Source organism: Dasypus novemcinctus, chromosome 28, assembly GCF_030445035.2.
Source record: "Dasypus novemcinctus isolate mDasNov1 chromosome 28, mDasNov1.1.hap2, whole genome shotgun sequence".
In the NCBI taxonomy this organism is placed as follows: Eukaryota; Metazoa; Chordata; class Mammalia; order Cingulata; family Dasypodidae; genus Dasypus; species Dasypus novemcinctus.
The window spans coordinates 45,426,199-45,449,807 of NC_080700.1; the positions used below are offsets into that span (position 1 = coordinate 45,426,199).

The 23,609-nt window shown below is 52.4% G+C and overlaps 1 protein-coding gene across 1 annotated transcript in view; it reads right to left on the reverse strand.

Annotated features, from left to right (window-relative positions):
- Positions 1-516: 516 nt before the first annotated feature.
- The window catches only part of PGBD5 (piggyBac transposable element derived 5), a 95,469-nt gene continuing 72,376 nt past the window's right edge, over positions 517-23,609 (reverse strand). The window contains exons 4-7 of the mRNA XM_058289716.1: positions 13,187-13,367; positions 10,888-11,085; positions 5,089-5,194; positions 517-2,449 (exon numbers count right to left, since the gene is read on the reverse strand). Of these exons, the coding sequence (XP_058145699.1) occupies positions 2,254-2,449; positions 5,089-5,194; positions 10,888-11,085; positions 13,187-13,367 (681 nt within the window). The 3' untranslated portion in view covers positions 517-2,253. The remainder of the gene's footprint in view (positions 2,450-5,088; positions 5,195-10,887; positions 11,086-13,186; positions 13,368-23,609) is intronic.

Below are 23,609 nucleotides of genomic sequence, written 5' to 3' on the forward strand. Positions count from 1 at the left end.
GCAGAGAACTCCCTAAAGTCCCTCTATGGCATCCCCAAGGCCTGCAGGTGCTCTTCATCAGCGCCACCTGCCCCTTGTAGGGAACTCCGCTGCACCCGCGGCCTTGGGCGGCTGGAGGGAACACCACGACTCCCGGGAGGCTCCCGGGAGGGCTGGGCATTCCAGCTGTCCATCAGAAAACGGCGGCCAGCCCTCTACAAAGGCCGACTGCCTGACCGCTCGTTACAGTGTCAACCGCTGCACCTCACAAGAGCTCCTCTTCAGGAGGACCCGATGACACGTGACACCAACCAGAAGAGACAAGAAAAGGCTCCTCCTGGAAGGCAGCTTCCTCACAGAAGATGACTGTCCTTTGCCAAAATCTGACTTTCTTTTATTAACTGCTCAGTGGCTCATGACATGAAGAACAGTTAAGTCTACATACACTAGTTATATACCAAGAAATCAAGTCTTAAAAGAATAGCTCATATTTTTGTCCCTGACTTTTTAAAAAAAAATTAATATATTAATAAAGAATCACCATCTAAATAGACTTTTATTTATTTTACTTGTCTGGACAGAAAAGAAAATTCATCAGCTTTCATTAGTCTCCCTAAGTGTTGGGAACACATTAAACTCAGAAACAGTGGACCTTGTAGAAAAGCATCACAAATTAAAAATATATTTCTCCATGTGGTAAAAGTGCTTCCAATCCAATTAAAGGTCACGGCGAAGGTGTTTTGAAACACAATGCAAAATTTGGCCTAGACTCCGTGGCACGGAATTAAAACCAAGGGCCAAGGTCGTCACCCTGAACCTAGAACACGAAACGATGAGGGCGTCAGGAGCACAGGGCCAGCAGCCGCCAACGAACGTAGTGTGAGCAAGGAGAGAAGCCCCACAGCCTGAGAGGAACAGAGTCTGCATTTATAAAAACGGGGGTTACATCGAGTTGCGGGGGGTGGGGGGGTTGCGTCACACCAGGAAATACTGGTTTCTCGCCTGCGGGGCTATTCAGACCAGCAGGGCCCCTGGTCCTGAGGCTTCCCACGGAGGCACAAATGCATTGATTCAGAAGAACGCAGGTCTCTTGGTCGCTGCACGGGAGCCCTACTGCAGCCAATTATCATGCAGACCTTCGGGCAGTGCAGTGGGCACAGCCCTCTGGCTCCATGCCCACCCACCCCAAGCAAGGCTCTCCCTGCTTCAGCATTTAACAGCCACATTATTAGACATGAGCAAACAGCGCCAGGATTCCACGAGGAAAGCACATCAGCCAACGGCTGTTAGTTTCAGCAAGGCTACCTATTTTTCAAAACACGTAATTCTGCCAATGACATCTGAGACAAAGCTGATGGTCCCAGAGGCGTCCCACGGACTGCGATGAGAGTGCAACGACATTTCTTCTGGAAAGAACTGTCCTTTCCAGCCCTGGGTACGGCCTCAGGGTTGATTATGGAAGGAACCGGGGCTGGGGTGAGGACAGGAGGTGAGGGAGGCGGAAGGGAATGGGGACATTTCCTTTAGTAGATCTTAAGCAACAGTAAGAAAATAACCTGAAGATATATTTAAAAATAAGAAAAAAATAGCATCACACGTCACTGCAAGCTACGGTGGTGTTTTCTTTCCTGCCCCATCACAGCAGCCAACCAGACTCTGAGGTGAGCAGGGGTGCCGCAAATATTAATTTAGAATGGGCAGCACCATCCATTTCTTCACTTCATTTTAATGGAACCCAATTTGTTTTTTCCTGCAGCGAGGCCTGTTCTCAGCTGCCTGCAAGTAGAAAGATGTTGGAAAACCCTGAACAGCTTCAAGAGTGCAGGTCAGCCTCGGCTTGCTTCCCCATCGTCTCTGAACACGTCGCGGAGGTGGACCATGCCCCCCGGCTCCTGGACCGCTAGAGCTGAACCTGCCGCAGCCCCCCAACCCTGTGTGCCTCTGCTTGCAGCAGCCTCGGCTAGGAGACGGAGCTCCCCGGCGAGGCGCGAGCAGGCGCCATGGGCTGTAACGCCCTGCTGGACAAAGCACGACGGGCAGGGGCAGTGGCCAGACTCAGGGTGTGGGTGGGGGCGCCCAGTCCTTGTGGAGAGCTCACGGAAGACAGGCTCCTCTTCAAATGAAAACCGGGACAGCGGCCAGTCCTGCTCCTAAGTCCCTGCACCGTCCAGCGCCCCGGCAGTGAGCGGCGGCACCCAGGAGGCAGGCGCTCCTCCTCCCCTTGCCTGCTGCAGCTTGGTCCCTTGCCCGCCCCTCGGGCCTACGCCCCAGGCATCAGTGGGATGGCGAGGCATCCTCCAAGCCCAGCAGCTCCTTGACGAGTCTCTCCCCAAACTGGGCGCGGCTGTACCTCCTCACGTGGTAGGCGTCCGACAGCTTGTAGAGGATGTAGGCGTTGTTGACCGCGATGCTGATGGCGAACCAGAACACCTGCTGCCAGGTCTTGTTCGGTTTATGAGAAATGAAATACCTGAGAGCGGAGCGAGAAGAGGCAAGGTGGGTCCTGAGAACTGTCCCCAGCACAGAGCGCTTGGGAACCAGCATCCCCAGGCTGGCCACGCGCAGCCCAGAGCAGACACTAACCGACGTCTGAGAAACGACGTGGTGCTCAGCAAGGCGCTGTGCACATGGTGAGCACTCGATAAAGACTTGGTCAGGGGCACCTGAGGAAGGGCTGCTGCACATCCGGGCCGAGTGCTCCAGGGAGAACTGGTCCTGGCTCCCCCAGGCCAGCTACCCTACTTGGTTGAGGTTGAGCCAATGCCCACCTGGCCTCTGGTTAGTCCACCATGCCTCCACCGTAGAGCACATTCCTAGGTGCTTTCCAGGGCTATCAGTGCTCAAAGCCAACATCTCTGGAGCTCCTGCCATGGACACTACAGCACTGTGCCAGGGGATGACACTGCAGGTTGGTGTTTATACATGTACCACGTGTCTACAGCGTGTAAACACTCTGCATACCATGTACTGCCTACGTGGTGTGTGATACCACATGTGCTGTCCACATGGTTTGAGCACTAACGATACCATGTATGATTTCTACTTGGTATGAGCACTAACGATACCATGTGCTGTCCACGTCATGTGAGCACTAATGATGCCATGTGCTGTCCACATGGTGTGAGCACTAATGATACCACGTGCTGTCCATGTGGTTTGAGCACTGATTCCACATGTACTGTCTATGTTGTATGAGCACTAATGATACCACGTGCTGTCCATGTCATATGAGCAGTAATGATACCAAGTGCTGTCCATATGGTGTGAGCACTAATGATTCCACAGGTACTGTCTATGTTGTATGAGCACTAATGATACCACGTGGTATCCACGTCATGTGAGCAGTAATGATATCACATGCTGTCCATGTGGTGTGAGCACAATACCATGTGTTCTACTTCATTTGAGCACTGATATCACGTGCTGTCCATATCATGTGAGCACAAATGATACCACGTGGTGTCCACGTCATGTGAGCAGTAATGATACCAAGTGCTGTCCATGTGGTGTGAGCACTAATGATTCCACATGTACTGTCTATGTTGTATGAGCACTAATGAAACCACATGTGATGTCCATGTGGGGTGAGCACTAATGATACCACGTGTTGTACTTCATTTGAGCACTGATACCAAGTGCTGTCCACATCATGTGAGCACTAATGATACATGTGGTGTCCATGTCATGTGAGTATTAATACCACGTGCTGTCCACATCATGTGAGCACTAATGGTATGTGTGCTGTCCATGTCATGTGCCACTAATGATAGCACATGTACTGTCTATGTTGTGTGAGCACAAATGATAGCACGTGCTGTGAGCACTGATACCACATGCTGTCCACATCATGTGAGTATTAATACCATGTGCTATCCATGTCATGTCAGCACTAATGATACCATGTGCTGTCCACATCATGTATTAATACATGTGCTGTCCACATCATGTGAGCACTGATACCACATGTGATGTCCACATGATGTGAGCACTAATGATGCCATGTGTGCTTTCCATGTGGTGTGAGCACTAATGATACCATGTGTTGTACCTCATGGGAGCACTAATGATACTACGTGCTGTCCATGTCATGTAAGCACTAATGATACCACGTTGTATCTCATTTGAGCACTGACATCACATGCTGCCCAAGTCATGTGAGCACTAATGACACCACACGTACTGTCTATGTTGTGGGAGCACTAATGATACCATGTGCTGCCCGCATCATGTGAGCACTAATGATACCACATGTGATGTCCATGTGGTATGAGTACTAATGATACCACATGCTGTCCATGTCATATGAGTATTAATACCACATGCTGTCCACATCATGGGAGCACTAATGATATCACGTGCTGCCCACATCATGTGAGCACTAATGATACTATATGTTGTCCATATCATGTGAGCATTAATGATATCATGTGCTGCCCACATCATGTGAGCACTGATACGTGATGTCCACATGATGTGAGCACTGATATCATGTGTGTTGTCCATGTGGTAGGAGCACTAATGATACCATGTGTTGTACCTCATATGAGCACTAATGATACTACATGCTGTCCACATCATGTGAGCACTAATGATATGTGTGCTGTCTGTCATGTGAGCACTAATGATACCATGTATGATGTCTACTTGGTGTGAGCACTAATGATACCATGTGCTGTCTACATCATGTGAGCACTAATGATACCACATGTTGTACCTCATTTGAGCACTGATATCATGTGCTGTCCACGTCATGTGGGCACTAATGATACCACATGTGATGTCCATGTGGTGTGAGCACTAATGATTCCACATGTACTGTCTATGTTGTGGGAGCACTAATGATACCATGTGCTGTCCACATCGTGTGAGTAGTAATGATACCATGTATTGTATCTCATTTGAGCACTAATGATACCACTTGCGTCCACGTAGTGTGAGCACTAATGATACCACATGTTGTACCTCATTTGAGCACTGATACCACGTGCTGAAGGTTCACAGAGTTTAGTTTATCAATGAGGAAATGTTCAATCATCTACCAATATGTCTATTCTCTGATGGGGAGGCTAAAAAGTCCCTCATGTAGATTCTGTGGACTCTTTCACTTACTTGCTGTATTTGTCATCGTATTTGCAGATATAGCTGAGGTGAGCAGCAAATGCCTCCACGGCCAAGGGGCAAGGGATCTCTCCACTTTTCCTCTTGATGATGACTCCTGCAAAGAAGAGATAAAATAACCCTTCTTAAGGGGCATCAAAAGAAGAGAAAACTCCGGCAGATATGTGCACACCCATGTTCACAGCAGCATTAAGCCAAGTGGTAGAGACACCCAGGAGTCCAGGGACAGGTGAGTGGTCCAGACACGATGGAAGATTATACAGCCCTAAAAAGGAGTGTTTGATGCCTGCTGCAAATGGAGGAACCTCGAAGGCTCTATGTGAGTGAAATAAACCTGACACCAAAGGACAAATGTAGGATCCCACTGATACGACATGCCTAGAAGAGGCAATTCTTACAGTTGATGTTTGCGGAGCTGGAAGAGGATTGGATCCAGGCCATGGAGATGGCTGTGAGCCATGTGAATGCACTCAGTGCCTCAGAATTGTAGACCCAAAGTGGCAAGGGCAGGTTTCATGGTCTCCAGAGCACTGTACCAGCAGTGATGCCCTTGCCTTGACTGAAGAGCACCAGCCGTTCCAGGAACAAAATGTCTACGGGGCAGCACGTGTCCCCCTCCGGGGCTCCAGGTGGCTGCACCTCCAGGACCCGAGAAGACGCAGGAGTCACTCCTCCTCCCTTATCACTCCTGCCCAGGGCTGGAAGATGAGGAGGGGATGCAGGCACCACAGAGCCACAGGGCCCTTTCTGCTTCCCTGCTTGCCCACTGCCACGGCGCCTCCCGGGGCCCTGGGAGCTCTTGGTGGACATGGGATGCAGGTGCCCCCAATACCTCATCCTCTACTAGGATGCTCCAGGGCACCGTCAGCATCACCGAAGGCCTGTACCTCCCACTGACAGGCTGCGAAGCCTGAAAGGGATTAACAGCCCAAGCTCAGCAGGCACAAGGGTTCACCAGACCCCTCGCAGCTCCCCAAGGCTGCAGCTTGACCTCCTGGTTTAGGGTCCACCAGACCCCTTACAGCTCCCCAAGGCTGCAGCTTGACCTCCTGGTTTAGGGTCCACCAGACCCCTCGTAGCTTCCCAAGGCTGCGGCTTGACCTCCTGGTTTAGGGTCCACCAGACCCCTTGCAGCTCCCCAAGGCTGCAGCTTGACCTCCTGGTTTAGGGTTCACCAGACCCCTTGCAGCTCCCCAAGGCTGCAGCTTGACCTCCTAGTTTAGGGTTCTCCAGGGAAAAAGCTAACCGACTGTCACTGCCTCATTCTCCCTGGCCATGGTAATCTTTAGGTCTTATTTTTTTCTCCCTCCTTTTCATTCTTTTTACTTTTAACGTGGCAGCTCAGTCTGAAATCCTATGGAGCTGCTTCAAAGCCTGGGTGTGCATCACTCTCTCAGAGCCTTCCTCCTTGTAAACCTGGTACCCTCCTCCATGCCCTGTGATATTTTGGATTCTGAGATCCAAGTCCCGTCACAAAGGGGTAAAGTCTCTGTCCTCTAATGTCCTTTTCCAAGGGTGGAAAGATTTAAAAGATGGAAGTGTTACAACTGAGCAGAGTCAGAGAGACAGATAAAGCAGATACAACCCCCAGATATTGGTTCCTTTGAAGGCTAAAGAGACCCATGAGAGTTATGGCCATGGCCGATGGGGTTAACTACCAGGGCAGATGGCCCCTCTTTGGAAATGATGTTTATGTGTGATGAATCTGGACTCAGATGGGATCTCCCTTCATAAGACTTTCATGCTAATGTGCTGGAGGTGCAGTTAACGTTGGGATTTAAGATATATTTAGGGGATTTGAATCTCTGGACTGACAATGTGATAGCCAGGTCCTGAGCCTCAACAGACTCCAGCACCTACAATCTGATTTATTGGACTTACCACACTCAGCTAAGATGGAGTTGAAGAAGGACAATCACCACACCATGGAGCCTAGAGTGATTACAACTGAAAATGGGAGGACTGCATCCAGCATCCATGTGGAATTTGAGCCTCCTCTTGACATAGAGGTGCAATGGACACAACCAATCCAATGTCCACATAGAAGAGGTGGTATTGGATTGAGAAAAGTGGACATGGTGGACGATGGGTATGGGGAAAGGCAGGAAGAGATGAGAGGTGGAGGTGTCTTTGGGACATGGAGCTGCCCTGGATGGTGCTTCAGAGGCAATCACCGGACATTGTAAATCCTCACAGGGCCCACTGGATGGAATGGGGGAGAGTATGGGCCATGATGTGGACCATTGACCATGAGGTGCAGAGGTGCCCAAAGATGTACTTACCAAATCCAATGGATGTGTCATGATGATGGGAACGAGTGTTGTTGGGGGGGGAGAGGGGGGGGTGGGGGAGCGGGGTTGAATGGGACCTCACATATATATTTTTGATGTAATATTATTACAAAGTCAATAAAAAAAAAAAAAAAAGATGGAAGTGTTAACGAGAAGCTATCTGATATTTATTCTGGGCTGACTTCACGCCCAGTGGATGGACTGTGTGTATTTACAGCTCTCTGTGGACCTGTGTGTGCACAACAGTCTCCACGTCCACCTCCAGTGCCTTGGCTGGGACCCGAGCCCCCTTCTGCAAGTTGGAAAGGATGAGTCAAGTCCTGACATACTCATATGCACACATTTTGCATTTTCATTAGTCCCTCTGACTCTGAACTGTAAATGGACAAAGGCTCTGGTAGGAAGTTGATAGATTCAAAATGGATTTCAGAAGAAAAGCAAAAGGGTTTGGCTCTCCATGCAGATGTTCCTCAACATGTGACAGCATTTAATTTTTAAAACATCTGGGGAAAAGATCCATTTCTCCTTAGAATCCAGAGTAAAGAAGGATAAACTATTTCCTAAAACGCTCCCAATTGCCTACATATTTTCTAAACTTAGAATTTCTACTCAGAGGCAAGATGGGCATATTTGGAATACTAGAACAAAATATAGAGATGAGGAGCAGAGTATATGAGGTTTCATTTTAGCATCTGGGTGACATTTAAAATGAGTAAAGAAAGGAAAAATTAGTTGATACGTGGTCCAGGCAGAGGGGCTGCTTGGTCAGCCAGCCCTTGCCGCTTCATCACAGCAGCAACAAAGTACAGTGGTACAGGCTCATGGGACACTGTGCATGAAAATAAAGTCTTAGGGATTAGCATCGAGAGCAAAGCTCTCTCTATGAAGCAACCAGGTGAATACTTAAACTTATCTGGTCTTGGGGAGGGGGAAGGACTTTTGACACATGAGAGCAAAGAAAACGATCAACAGATTTGCCTGTATAGAAATGAAAAACCTTTTGTTAAAAATACTAACCATAAATAAAAGCAAAAGGAAAACCAATGCAGGAAAGTATTGTTATTGTTATAAAATTTGCTTTCAAGTTAAAAAGAGAAATACCTCAAATGAAAAATTGTAAGAGAACATGAAGAAACCATTCAAAATTAGCCAATAAACATGAAAAAGATGCTCACCCGTAATCATAGCAATTTGTATCTAAAAATTTATAGCATTTCTCACCTGGAAGATTGACAAATTTACAAAAAAACGAGAAAAGATACTAGTGTTGGCAAAGCTAGGATTTGGGACTTTATGATAATAATAGAGCTCTTTGGAAAAGAAAATTGGAACATATTAAACTAGAGAAACACTAAATTTTATCATATTTAAAAACCATCTGTATTAACTTTCTCCTCTTCCATCATCAATGCCTTTATTTGTTTCCTTGGTGCCTGATTTAATGGTTGGGGGGCAATCTTTTAAGATTTGTTGTGCTGAATCATATTATATGCTTTTTTTCCAGCTTCCCAGATGCGTTCGTTTCTCTTCCTTATTCTTTTCACCAAGCTTGGGCAAATGTGACGTCCTGCTTTGGGATACCTTTTCAAGTTTGGTGGGGTGCAGCCGCCCCGTCTTTCGGAAACGCCCTTACCCTGCACCTGGCTCTACCAGCACTGAGAACCGGGGTGTGAACTAGAGTCTGATCCCAGCGGTCACTTCCAGCCCAAACTTCCCCTCCAACCGCCCTCAGCTCGGCACCTGCAAGTGCTGGCTTCCCACTCCCGTCTCAACCTAAACCGGGAAATGGCAAATCATAAGCTTGCATTCCCTGAGGGTAAGCGCCACTGAAATCCAATGTTATTCTGCGTACAGTGTAGGTGGTGGGTGAAGGATGGGCATCCACACACATTTAAACACACACCCGAGTTCCTCGGCAGTGTTCCTTCAAGAGTGAGGAGGAAATACATTTTAATGTACAAGAATGCAAGGGATTGTTCCAGTGCACTTAGAGCTGTAAGGACTTTTGTAAAATGCCCTTTGCCATTTCAGTGTTCTTGTAAGAATTTAATAACCCTATTACTGTAGGCTGTTTTAAATATAACAGACTCCTTGCTAAATAAATCCCTTTATTATGAATGGATTTTAAGTCCCAAAGAAAAGCCAAGGGAGAAACCAACTGAATACAGGGAAAATCCTAATTCTAAGAAAGCCACAAAAAGATAAGAAGAGCTGAATTTTCCTCTTCCTGTCAGAATAGGTTTTTCACAGACTCCCAGATGATAAAGTGATCTTATAAAAGCCATTCAAAGGAAGTCCACTGTCACACACCCAGGTAGCTCTGGGGAACTAAGAAGGGAAGCTTCTTAAGTCTCCACCTGTTCTGACAGCTTAGCAGGAACAGTGCTGGTGGGCAGCAGCCGAGCTGCCAAGCTCAGGAAGCACCTTCCTACCTGCTGGTGAGCAGTAGCAGGAGCTGCCAAGCTCAGGAAGCACCTTCCTACCTGCTGGTGAGAAGCAGTCAGAGCTGCCAAGCTCAGGAAGCACCTTCCTACCTGCTGGTGAGAAGCAGTCAGAGCTGCCAACCTCAGGACACACCTTCCTACCTGCTGGTGAGGAGCAGCTGGAGCTGCAAACCTCAGGAAGCACCTTCCTACCTGCTGGTGAGAAGCAGTCAGAGCTGCCAAGCTCAGGAAGCACCTTCCTACCTGCTGGTGAGAAGCAGTCAGAGCTGCCAAGCTCAGGAAGCACCTTCCTACCTGCTGGTGAGGAGCAGCTGGAGCTGCAAACCTCAGGAAGCACCTTCCTACCTGCTGGTGAGAAGCAGTCAGAGCTGCCAACCTCAGGACACACCTTCCTACCTGCTGGTGAGAAGCAGTCAGAGCTGCCAAGCTCAGGACACACCTTCCTACCTGCTGGTGAGAAGCAGCTGGAGCTGCAAACCTCAGGAAGCACCTTCCTACCTGCTGGGGAGAAGCAGTCAGAGCTGCCAAGTTCAGGACACACCTTCCTACCTGCTGGTGAGGAGCAGCTGGAGCTGCAAACCTCAGGAAGCACCTTCCTACCTGCTGGTGAGAAGCAGTCAGAGCTGCCAAGCTCAGGACACACCTTCCTACCTGCTGGTGAGAAGCAGTCAGAGCTGCCAAGCTCAGGACACACCTTCCTACCTGCTGGTGAGGAGCAGCTGGAGCTGCAAACCTCAGGAATCACCTTCCTACCTGCTGGTGAGAAGCAGGTAGAGCTGCTGATGGGCTCAGAAGCTGGTGGGCACTCGGGAAGCACTTTCTACCTGCTGGTGGGCAGCAGCTGGAACTGCAAACCTCAGGAATGTGCCTTCTTACCTTCTGGTGAGTAGCAGGTAGAGCTGTTGATGGGCCCAGAAGCTGGCGGGTACTCAGGAAGCACTTCCTACCTGCTGATGGGCTCGGAGGCTGGCGAATACCTGGGACCCGCACCTCTGTTGAGGACTTCATTCACCCCCCAGGTCCTGCCCACGCTTGCCCAGCCCCTGCCCCCTCACCTTGCTGGACCGGGGAGTAGGCATTGGTCAGGAAGCGGAAGTGCCCTTTGTTGTACCAGCAGATCAGGGACATGCTGCCCTTGGTCTTGATCCGGGACTGCCCCCGGGCCTGGGGCGTGGCTGCGCTGCTCAGCATGGACGCAGGGAGGCCCGTGCAGTCGCTCTTCCTGGAGCTGAGCAGCCCACAGCAGTAGATGTCTGCTTGGGAGGGAGGAAGAGAAAACCCCAAACCACGTCACTGGAGACAGCCACTGCTCTCCCGTGCGCCCCAGGAAAGCAGGGCGAGGCGGGGCCTCCGGGAGGGACTGCTGTAGGAATGCACATTCAGTGCACCAGGGAAGAGCAGTCCCTCGTACAGCCCCCACGGTAAGCCACGCAGGGGTCAGGCCCACGGCATCGCACCTACTTCCGGAAGCCTCCACACCCACACGGCAGAAGAGGAACGGAGGCTCTGCCAGGTCAAGGTAGCGCCGGGCGTGCTTGGCACTGAGCCCGAGCTGCTCACAACAGTCATGCTGTCCCCACAACCTCAGCCAGGGGCCAGCGGCCACCAGCCTGGCCGTGCAGAGCACGGACAGTGTCTCTCCGGGGAGATGAGCGCCAGCAAAGGAAAGCATCGTCCAACAAGTATGGACTAACGGAGAGCTCTGCTTGAGACTGAGGGGCGCGAGGCAGCGATGGGGAAGAAGCACCCCGAGACCCCAAGCGAGCGCCTGCGATCTGAAAGGTGTGGGTTCGGCTCAAGTCCCGACACCCCGTGACTGATCCTACTTGCAAAGGGGCTCCTGGAGGCTGTGTGTTGCTGGGGAGCCAATCCAGCATGGCGGGGGACTCACAGAGCAAGGACACTGGACACAGGGGTCAGAGGGATGAGGGGCAGCCGTGGCCACCACTCCAGACCGCGGCAGCCTGCAAAGCAGGCCCTGCTGACCCGTGCGCCTGGGCGAGCAGCCTCCACGCCGTGAGACAATAAGCGCCTGTTCAAGCCAATAGCGTGCGGTGCTTTGTCACAGCTGCCCTGGTGACTAAGAGGAATGGGGGTGGGGGGAGACGACCAAACGCCGGTTTGAGGTCCCCACAGGCCCCTCTTCCTGGACCCCAGACCGGGGAGCCACAGGGGCAACGAGAGGAGCCAGCGTCCCCCTGCCGCCACAGCTGCTCTCCCGTCTGAATCCAGAGCTCGCCCTGGAGGCAATAAGTGCACATTTGACACAAGATCTGCAAACAGCCTCATCCTTACTGTCCCCTCAGCTAAGCACCGTGGGCTCTCCTTCCTCGTCATCGTGGGGAGGGGGCCGTGGAGGACTCCTTCTCTGCTCCTGGAGCCCCCGGGCTCTCCACCACCCTCTTTAGCAGCTGTGGGTGTCGGATAAAAGAGCCAGAGTCGGCCTCGCTGCTGGAGTCAGAGGCCCGCCCTCAGCTCCCAGGCCTTCCCGGACGGCCGCCGGGCCCCTTCCCTGCACACACAGGCAGGGGGCAGGGCCCAAAGAGCCACGCTCGGCTTAGGATTTAAACAGGAGAGTCTTTTTCAAAACAGAGGAGGGGGATTATGGAAAACAGGGTTGGGATGCTTTCAGTGTGGACCTGGAGTTCGGGTTACGCAGCCAGCGAGGAGGCAGCTGTGGGTTCCGAAGGAGAAGGCAACAAGCTGGAGCGGCCACGCCCCGCTTATCTCTGCTTCTGTGGAAACGGGCATTGTTGGGTGGTTTCCTTTCCTGTGCCCTGGATGCTCAGCTTCCGGCCCTTTCCTCGACCCTGGGCGCACATCCAAATCCTCCAGGGGGCTTTGGAAGTGCACGTGGGCAACGGAATCCGAATTCTTGGGATGGGGCGCAGCCCCGATTCTGCAAGTGTGTGGGGGATCACACCCACGTTAGTCAGTGGAGAAAAAGCCTGGGAAGTGCCCAGCAGTGCCAGAGGCTTCTAGAAACAGGCCTGAGAGCTCTGACCTGGTGAGGGACCAGGCTTTGCCCAGTCTTTGCAACAAGTGAGCCGAGCATCCAGCAGAGAGGCGCTGAGCGCTCCGGGACCGAGGCGGTCCTCCTCGGCTCCACGAGCTTCTTCCTTGAGGGGAAGGAGCCACACCACAGACCCACAGATCGGGACGGTTCAGGGGACTTCCGAGACTCAGAGACGGTGCCCGGGCAGCTCCTCGGACGCCTTGGCCGCGCGAACAAGAGCACAGGAAGAAACCGCCCCCAGCCAGAGCCAGGCCGAGCTTCCAGGCGGAGGGCCGCGCCCCCAGCCCTCTCCCACCCGGGGAGGGAGCCAGGCGCCCCCCGCTCTCCGCTCAACCAACCTTGCTTCTCGAACTCCTCAAACAGGTTCAGGCTGGTGATGCTGGGCCCCGTGAAGATGATGTAGTTCTTGCCGGCCGCGTTCCGGCAGAGGCTTTTGGCCACCACGCTGTGCAGCTGCGGCTTGTTCTTCAGCGCGTCCAGCCCGTCGGGGCCGCCGCCTTCCTTCAGGTGGACGTAAATCTTTAAGAGAAACATGGGAATCAGTGCCCTCGGAGCTCGTGGGGAAGCCACAGCCCGGACCAGGGCGGGGTGGCTGGGCCGGCTGGAGAAGGCTCTCTCCCACCAGGCCCGGCTCTCACCTTGCCCCTCAGCCCTGCAGCCGGCCACTCAGCCCTTGGAGAGGTCACGGGACAGAAGGAAAATGACAAGCACCCACCGGGTAAAGAGCTGGCAGGTGAGGTCCCCCCTCACCACCCCAGTTCTGAAACACTGGAGGGAGTGATGCTTAAATAACTGAAAGTCAAGTCTCCTCCACCTTTTTCAAGAACGCATCCATGCACTTTCCTTTTGAATGTTGCTTTTACTCACAAAGTGTGTTCACGGTTATTATTTCACCTGCTCTTAAGAGTCACCACCGCGGAGCAGGCAGAGCAGGCGTTGCACGTCTCATGTTGCAAAGGAGGAAAGAGAGCGAGCGAGCCTTTACAACCTGCGTGAGGTCTCGGGACCCACAAAGAGCAAGTGCCGGGATTACTAATCAGCATGCAAACTCCGTCCCGTGCTTGCTTTCTTCCTGAACGTCATCAAAGGGGTAGATGCAGAAATATAAATGTGGAGTTCATTTATATTCATGGCTGGCTGAGCCATGAAGAATTACTCATATAGGAATTAATTATTGTCTTCCTTTAGAGAGAACAGCTCTTCTCGTGCCCGTTTCTGGGTGCCTCCGTTGGCAGTGGTGAGGAGCTAACGAGGCTTGCCTGGCTGTCACTACAGCTGGGACGCACACCTGGCAGCGATGCAGACCTAACAGTGCACCGAACGGCTCGGCTGACCGAGGGGCTTCCGTGCAAAGTGCTGAAATGCCCCGTTGAGAAATGCCGAGATGGGCCCCACGGAGGACCAGTGTGCTACCACAACACACCTTTAGAAAATGACTACGGGTGCCACCTGCAGAGCCAGGTCTGCTGCTCTGAAGCAGGAGGGAAGCAAGGGCGTGGAGGTCTAATTCTAAAAGCAGCTCAGCTTCTGAGGTGGCCCTCTCCCAAACACCTGCCTAAAGTCTTCAGGTGTACGTACCTTTCTCGGAGCCTGGGAAGCAACGGCTGGGTAAAGTTGAATAGTTTTTCAGTAATCTTTGGATATCACTCAATTCCCAGAGGAGATCTTTCACAGAGACTAAAAATTAGGGTGGCACTACCACGTCACGTGATTCCAGCTGAGCGAGGATATTCACCACCAGCTTCTCCCTCAGAAAAGGCAGGTATGTGCCCCCATCCCGGGTTACTGCCCTGAGGCCATATCTGACCCACAGACATCCTAGCTGGCCGCCTGGAAGCAGCCAGGAACTTAGCTTTGTTCCACTTGTCACCCAGAAGGAAATGCTCCACCCAAACTGAGAATTCTCACTAGGGAGCGGGCAAGGTGCAGTGGGGCAGACGTTACACGCAGGAGGTATCCCTGGCACTCGGCCTCAGGCAGGAAAGATACTGTAGGAGCCATGCCAATCCTAGAGCCAAGGTCAGAATATCCACTGCATCTAGGACAGGGCTGGGAAAGGCCTTCGGACACACAAGAACTTGGTGTCAGATGAACCACGTCACCAGCACGACTGCCCAGGAGTTAATGTTATTTAGTCCACGTCCACGGTAAGGGAGGTGACAGCTGCATTCTGCTCTGCTCAGAGCAAGATCTGCATTATTTACTGTGAAAACCACGGAGTTCCTCAAGGGTAGGATGGGTGGAGGTGTTTCACCTGGATAGGAGATGGGCAGCAGAAATCCAGGTGTTTCACCTGGGCAGGAGATGGGCAGCAGGCATCCAGGTGTTTCACCTGGACAGGAGACGTGCAGCAGGCATCCAAGGAGCTCTCTGCTTCACGCTACCAGAGCAGTGACTTGTGGATTGAAGATTTTGCTCATTCTAAAGCAGAACCAGAAAGAGCAGGAAAAAACAGAGCCTGCTCACCATGAAAGAGTCCTTTCCAACACTGCGAGCTGTCCCATCATCATTGGCCACCAGGACAAGTAGATGATGTTTGAAGGAAGGTCCAAACACCAGAGAGGGCTGGGCTGCACGGTTTTGGGGGTCCTTCCCAAGAACTAGTGGGGACAGAGATCTACTTTTGCCTTATAGACAAGGCAGGGGATAGTTACTTCAGGTCCACAAACAAAACTGCACGAGACTACACCCTTTCCTGATGAGGCTGCTTGACTCATGAGGCTACGGGAAGTAGAGTGAACAGACCTGCGCGTGACCTCGTGGTGGCCTGTCAGCAGGAGGAAACTGCCCTGCCTATTAAGTGCTAACAGCACAGGGGCTAAGGATCTAGATTCAGGAACTGCCTCTCCCTGACCTGAGAATAATTCAAGTCACATTTTTCTAATGGTTTCTGGCCTGGGAAGTTAGTTTTCAGGATAGGGTAAGTATTTCAGAAGCTAGATTATCCAGGCTACTGGAGAACTTGGGTTTAAAAGCATGGTATGCCGTCAAACGGTCACCTCTCTGGTTCCCGGCTAGATTCCACTGGACAGACCGAGGCCTCCTGCCTGCCTCCCTGCTCTCAGAGGGCGGGCTGTGCAAGGGGAAGGTCCTGGCAGGCGGTGTGTCAGGTACCAGCTCTGGCGGGAGCCCCCAGACACAGGGCCCTGACTGCGTCACACGTCTATCCCTGATGAAGTACGGGGTTGGCGGGAAGAAGACAAGGCCCCTGCCATGTCTAGGTCGACTCCCTCCTTGTGGGGTCCCAAGGACAGGAGTTGTGCCTCAGGCGTCCTTCAGTGGGGAGGCATCTGGGTCTTAGCCGGTCAGAGTCTCCCTCACTTGGAGGAGCTGGAGGACTTGGACATATTCCTGGAGACATGGTGGGTCCCCCACATACCAGATGCCAAAGTTCTGAAGGCCCCAATGGCAGAGCCTCATCCAGGACCTCCTTGCTGCAGCTCCAAGAGCCTCTGTGCGGATGCATCGTTAGCGCTGGCCCCTGGCCCCTGGCCCCTGGCCCACCTGGAAACCCCAGGTGAGGGAAGCTCAGCCGCCAGGATGCCAAGTATAAGCTGGTTATGTTAAGACATGGAGACTTCCGAGAGGAGAGGACAGCTCAACAGCTCAAAGAAAGGGGAGGAGGCAATTGTAGGAACCGCAGCTCCCTGGGAGCAGGAAGGGAACAGCCCCGAGGGGGTGGAGGCTGGGGCCAGGCCAGCTGCAGGGGTGCTGCTCTGGGTGATACACGAAGGGTTATCTGGAGACACTAAGATTCCTTCCAGTCACATAACTTGAGGCAGAATTGAACAGTCGTTCTCCAGGCTCCTAATTAACCATATTTAAACTCCAGTCGTAACGTTATTTCTACCCAAACTCACACCCTGCCATCTCCTCACACACTTGCTCAGTTCTGTCAGCTGTTTCTATACAGGTATCTAGACTTGAATTTAGAAACTGTGTTAGTTCTTAATCGCTGCCTAACTAGTTTCCACAAACTCAGCAGTTTAAGTGCCACCTCTTTATTACGTGCTGGAAGTCCAGGTGCGGCATGGAGGAACGTCACGGACTGAAATCCAGGGTCGGGTGGCCAGCGCTCCTCGTGAGCTCGTCTACTTACTCCCTTGTGGTCAGCCTGCGGGCCTGCCAGGCCACCTCCTGCACTGCCACACGGCACCTGCCAACCTCAAACCAGCAGCGGAGAAGCTGGACGTGCTGAGCCTCTCTCGAGATTTAAGCTCCTTCACTAGGGAAAGCCTGGTCCCTTTTAGGGGATTAGGTCAGCACCCCGCCTCCCGGACCATCTCCCTTAAGAGCAATAGGACCATAACTGCTTCAGCGAAGCCTCCTCATAGCAGCACCTACATCACTGCCTGGGGGAATAACTAGCTGGGAATCCTTCCTAGCACATGCTGGGCATGCTGCTCCAACAGCAGACGTTTCCACCAAGCGAGGAATCATGGCTGATACTGACCCCTCTTATTAAAAGCAGTGGAGTGGTGGTGATGCAAATTTTATTCCCTGGGAACTGACTGCATGTACCGCCACATAAGCCACCAGTGAGCAACACCTTCTCTACCCAATGCCCAGTACAGCGAGGTCTCAGGAAGTGGACACCATCAGCACTTGGAATGCCAACTCAGTGTAACCTTTCTGTGAGCACATTGAATCAAAATCCTTAAAAAAGCCGCCCAGTGCAAAAGAAAGTACAGCCTGCCTAAGAATGGCGCCACCCACAAGGAGAGCTGACACAACAAGATGACGCAACAAAAAGAAACACAGATTCCCGTGCCGCTGACAACAACAGAGGTGGACAAAGAAGAAGACGCAGCAAATAGACACAGAGAACAGACAACCAGGGCTGGGGGAGGAGGGAGGGGAGAGAAAAAAAAAATCCTTAAAAAACACTCATTCTATTGTACCATCAATTTCCACTTTTAGCATTTCAACCAAGGTAACAATCAGAAGTGTCCCAAAGGATTTCTATATAACTATATGCACCTCAGAGTTTTTTATAGTAGCAAAAAATTAGCAACAATCTAGCTCATATAAATAGGAGCCTGGTTAAAATTATTTTATGTAGTTATAATAGAACATGGTACAATTTTTAAAAATCATGATGTAGAAAAGTTAATATTGTGTATTCTATGACAGAAAATATTCCCAGTAGCTTTGAAGTGAAGTAGCCAGATTCTGAAATAGTTCTGACTTGTGTATGTTTATCTAGATCTGTGGACTATATCCTCAAGTACCTTGGAATTACAGGTGTTCTGTGATTTCCATATTTGTATGTTAGATATATATATATTACAATTTAATCAGAAAAAGAGACACTAAATACAACTGTAAAAGAACTTCCCTATCAGAGTGACCCAAGCATAGGCATCTCTGAAACTTTTGTATTTGCTCCCAGGACACCCCAGATTTAAGTTAATGCTGTTTGTCCATACTCAGCTAAATGCTCCTGCAGGTGGCAGCTCTGAGTCTGGGTCTGCCTCGGCTTCCTAGAATAGCACGTTTTCCCAACATGGTCAGTGGCAGGGGAGCCTCAGCCTCTGCAGCATGCCAGGGTCCAACTGTAGGGCCATCTTGGAAGGACTTGGTTGGGTTTTCCCATCAGGAGCAGCTGGGCACTGGGGGGGGGCATCGGCTGCTGCACCACCAGAGAAGGGGAACCATCTCATCCAAGGCTTGCCTGTCCTTATCAGGAAACTGGAAGAAGGCTGCACCCAAATGGACAATGAGTGTCCAAGAAGGGCCCCAAATGCGGGGCACTTACTGCAATAAAATAAAGAGGTGGTTTTCTTTGTTTTGTTTTTAAAAAACAAGTAGAAAACAGTATCTACATGTCAATAAGTAGGGCTGTTAAAAGACAGTAGCCTCAAAAGTCTCAACTGAGAGGCATGATGTAGGAACAACAGTGAACGACACAGTTGAACTCTGGCCAAATCTGACCCAACTGCCTGGTCTGGTCACCTGGTCCTGGGCCTTGCTGGCCCTGATTTGCTTTGACTGAGTAGCTTTGGGTAATCCAAGATGGCAATTGTTTCCCTCAGCGGGATGAATACATCTATAATCCTATGATCAAAAGAACAACTGGCTGCCTCCAACAGAATCTTCTTCCAACCATGCTGCCGCGGCCACTACTGCTGAGACTTCCAGCGACATGTCCAGAGCCAACGCCTTCCCTAAGGACCCATAACCGACAGCAGTCCAGCGTCCCTGGAAATCCACGTGCCCATCCGGACGCTGCCAGCGCCTTCTAGAAGAGCTGCCAAAAGACCGCTCTGACAGACGCCATTCGCCTTAGACATTTAATTGCTTGTCACATCCCTTCCTACACATATAAAGTGAGGGCACCAACCACACTGAAGAGTTCACCAGCATGCCCCCACAGGTCCTTTTCCATCACTGCCTTAAAAGGTTTCAGTACGTACCTTTTCTAGCTCAGCTCTAAGCTTGTTTGCCAAGCATTCTCAGGGCAGAAAAACGGACCTTTCAGTTGCAGAGCTTCTCACATTTCTTTAAAACAGTTTTGGTTGCTCCAATGACTTAATAATTTTTAAATGTAGGTATTTAGGATGTTAGGGAAGAAAACTGATAAATACATGACACTGCATTTTGTCCCTGAACATTACTATTAATATTATGTACTCTGTACTGACACACCAGAAAGAATCTTAGGAAATACATATTACATTACTATTAATATTATGTACTCTATACTGACACACCAGAAAGAATCTTAGGAAATACATATTACACCAGTAATACCTTGGGGGTCACATACAAAACATCACTATTCATCTTAGCCCTGCTTCTAAGACACCAAGACCTCAAGAGGTGGGACCTGACTTGTTTTATTCTCTCAGCTTCTCAGAGGAACACTGAGGAGAGCCACAGTAACTGGCAGACTCAGCGGCCATTAAGATGCACCAGGTACTTCTACTAAGTTTTAGTGTTCACCAGGCTCTCTAAAGCAAAGAACTGGAGAAAACCAGGTTCTAGCTATGGTGGCCTTGACCACTGGCCCTACTTCCCTTCCCGGGCGTCAGCTTTCTCTATCATTGGTGCAGAGCACAGCTGGGGACCTGGAACCCAGTTATTAGGAATGGGGAAACCTTTGCTTGAAACTTTTTTGCAAATGGCTGTGCAAGCAGCAGGGTGGCAGGTATAATCTTGGCAGTGGGGAAAGCAGTTCAAGAGTGCATGGTCTGAATTCACTCAAATGACACAGAACGTGAGGCTCTCACCCAGGTCATCAGGCTGAATGACTGGTCACCAGAGTTGTGAAATTTAAATGGTGCTCAGGCACCAAGAGAAGGCTTGAGGCTGCCAAGGGAAGATGAGATGCCCTGGGAGGGCAACAGCATTGGACTCGATGGGCATGGGCTTAACTAAGTATTGCCACCATCATTTGATGGCTTGTGTGATTTGGGGAAAGTTACTTAATTGCTCTGAGCTTGGTTTCCTCATTTGTAAAGAGAATAATACTGTATATAACTCAAAAGGCCACTGTGTTTAAATTAAAGTCATATAGATAGAAGTCTTTTTATGTCCCCTGCTCCCACCCTGCTTTTCGCTTCCTTGTACTTTACCCGCCTGTTCTTCGAAATCTCTCTGTATTATGGCCCTTCTCAGCAGCAGCTTATGCTGCTGCCTCCCTCCGCCCCTCCTCCCAGCCACTGTTATCTTTCCCCCTCCCAGCCGATCGCTGTTCTCCCCGCCTCATTTCAACCGCCCTCATCCCGTATCCGCCCCGGCACAACCTCTGAAACAACCCCCCCTGCCATCAATGGCGTACGCCCTAAACCGCAGGTCCGCCCTTGCCTCTGCAGCCAATCCTCAGCTGCCCCGCGGACATGCCCCTCCCACAACCTCCCCGCCCCCACGAGACTATAAAACCCCATGTACTTCCCTAATAAAATCAGACCTGCGCATAGACCTCGTCTCCGTGGTTTTTCTTCCATCGAACCGCGCGTCCCCACCAAGCCTTGAGCCGCCCGCTGCCGCCCCAGTCCGGCCGTGGGCTCGGCCCGACTCCCGGCAGCGACCTGCCCGCGGTACCGCAGCGGCGGCCACAGGTGGCGCCCGAACAGGGACCACCGCTCCAGGCCCCACCGCTCCCTTCCGTATGCGGTGGAGCGATATCTTCGCATTCCTGTTTGGCCGGCCAGCCGCTCGATCCCCCGCACGGGACCCATCGCCGTCCTCCCGTGCCGCCGCTCAAGGTAGGGACTCTCCGGCGCTGTTCCCTTCCTCTCCGCCGTCCCAGCCCATCCGTGAACATAACCCGGCCCTCAGCGACAGCGAGTCTACCCCCCTCCTGAACCCTCCGTCACAATGGGAGCCTCTCTCTCGTCCCGCCAAGTCCCTCAAGTACGTTTGCTCGCGGCCCTTTTAGAAACTCACCACGTGAAGGTCTCTCTCCGTCAGCTACAGCGGTATTGGGACCTTCTCCTACCCTTTAACCCTTGGCTCGTCACCTGTGCTCTCTGGAGCCCAGAGACCTACGAACGTTTAATTCAGCGGGTGACGTCCGCTATGGAGCACGATCGCAAACAGTTTCCCCCCGGCCTTATCCCGACCCTCGTCGCTATTCGCACCTGTCTCCAAGGTGTGCCCTCCCCTGCCTCCGCTCTCGCCTGTGAGCCTAGCCACCCTCTCACCTGCGATCCTGATGGAGACGACAATGCTCGTTCTCTGTCCGCCCAGCTCGAGGCCGCGCTCGAACTGGATCCCCCCACAGCCTCCGATCCGGACCCCAACCAACATGGCGACCCTCCGCCTTCTCCCCCCCCACCGCGCCCTGCAAACAATGCCAACATGGCGCACCTCCTCCTTCTTCTTCCTCGGCGCCCTCCTCCCGCCCTTACCTGCCTTTTCCTGTCTCGTCGCCATCCGGTCCCGTCCCGGATGCCTGCCGGCCGCCATCTTCGGCTAAACCGGCAGAGCCTCCGGTGCCATCTTGGCCTGTACCTGGAAGTGACGTGGCCACTCCTCCATCTTGGCCCGAGGCCAGAAGTGATGTCAGGCGTGACGTCACCGTGCCGCCATCTTGGCCAATCAGAAACACCGTTGCCGCCGCGCCCTCCTGGCCGGCGCCCAGTGGCACCGCCGATGCCTCACCTCCATGGCCCGCTTCACCTCCCGCCTGCCCCAGCAATAGCGGGAGCGTCGTGAATCCTCCTCCGCCAGCGTACGACACCGCCTTTCTCACCCCTCCCACTCCGCCTCTGGCTCAGATGTTCCCCTCAATCCTGCTCGCACTCCGCAGAACCCACAAGCGTGGATCCCCTTTTCTCCCAAAGACATCCAAATGCTCCGCAACGCGATAAAAGAGGATGGCCTTGCCAGCCCTCATGCCCAAGACATTCTCGAGCGTATGGCCATCCCTCGCTGCATCCCTTACGACTGGATCTCTCTAGCCCGAGCGGTTCTCTCCCCCGGGCAATTCATTGACTGGCGAGCCCATCTCGGTGTCCTAATCGACAATCAGATTGCTGACAACGCGCGTCAGGGTGTGCATTACCCTGCAAACGCATTTCTCGGGTTCGGCCCTTACGGCGATCCCAACGCCTACACTGCCACCCCGCCTGGGTTTTTCATCCAGCTCCGTGACTGTGTTTTCCGAGCCTTCCGTTCGTGCGCCACGGCCGCCCCAGAGCCCCTCGTGAAGCTTTTCCAAAAACCCGAGGAGCTGTTTAATGAGTTCGTAGCTCGTGTGCAAGCCGCTGCAGAGAGGCGAGTTGTCGGCAACGCAGCCCGCGAGTCCTCCGTTAAGGACATCCTGCAGGAGGGGGCTAACCCAGCTTGCAAAGCCATCATTCGTCCCCTTCGTGACAAGCCGCTCCAAGACTGGGTCCTCGCATGCTCCGGGGTTTCTGGGCAAGCATCTGCACTTGCAGCGGCTATCGTCGCGGCAGTCCAAACAACCAACATCTGCTTCCGCTGCGGCGAATTGGGCCACTTCGCTCGTGAGTGCCCCAACCTTCCGGCTCCGCCGCAACCCGTAGTCCCGCCTATGGTGCCACCACCGCGCCCTGTTCCTGCCGCCCGGCCGCCCTCCACCCCCTGCCCGCGCTGTGGAAAAGGGTATCATTGGGCTCGCGAATGCCGTGTCCCGAGACAGCCTTTAAACGGGCAGCGGGGCAAGCCTCAGCCCCGCCACCAAGAGGCTCCAGTCGCCCCTCGCCGACCCCGCCCGTAGGCATCCACTGGACCGTTCCCATGTCGCCCGCTTCACAGCCACGCCTCACCATCAAGGTCAATGGAAAGTGGATGGACGGCCTTCTTGACACCGGCGCCGAGATCTCCTGCATCCCACTCTCCCAAGCTCGTGACTTCCCACTCACAGTCGGACCCGTCGTCGTAGGCGCCACAGGCCAGTCCTCCTCGCAACAGGCGGCTGAAGATCTTGCCTGGCATGACACCGATGGACGGTCAGGGTTCTTCCGTCCCCTGGTTCTCAGGGATATCAAGCAAGTCCTTTGGGGGCGCGACATTCTTCACCAGTCAGGCGCCGTTCTTTTTGCTTCGCAGCCATCGCTGCCCCCCCAATAGTTTTGGCCGTTGCTCGCGTTCAACCTCCAGCACCCGTTCCTCTGCAATGGGACACAGAGGAACCCATTTGGGTGGAGCAATGGCCTATGACTGCCCCGAAACTAGCTATTCTTCAGGACCTCGTGGAAGAGCAGCTCCGTGCTGGCCATGTTGAGCCCTCCACCAGTCCATACAATACTCCCATTTTTTTCATCATCAAAAAATCTGGCAAGCCACGCC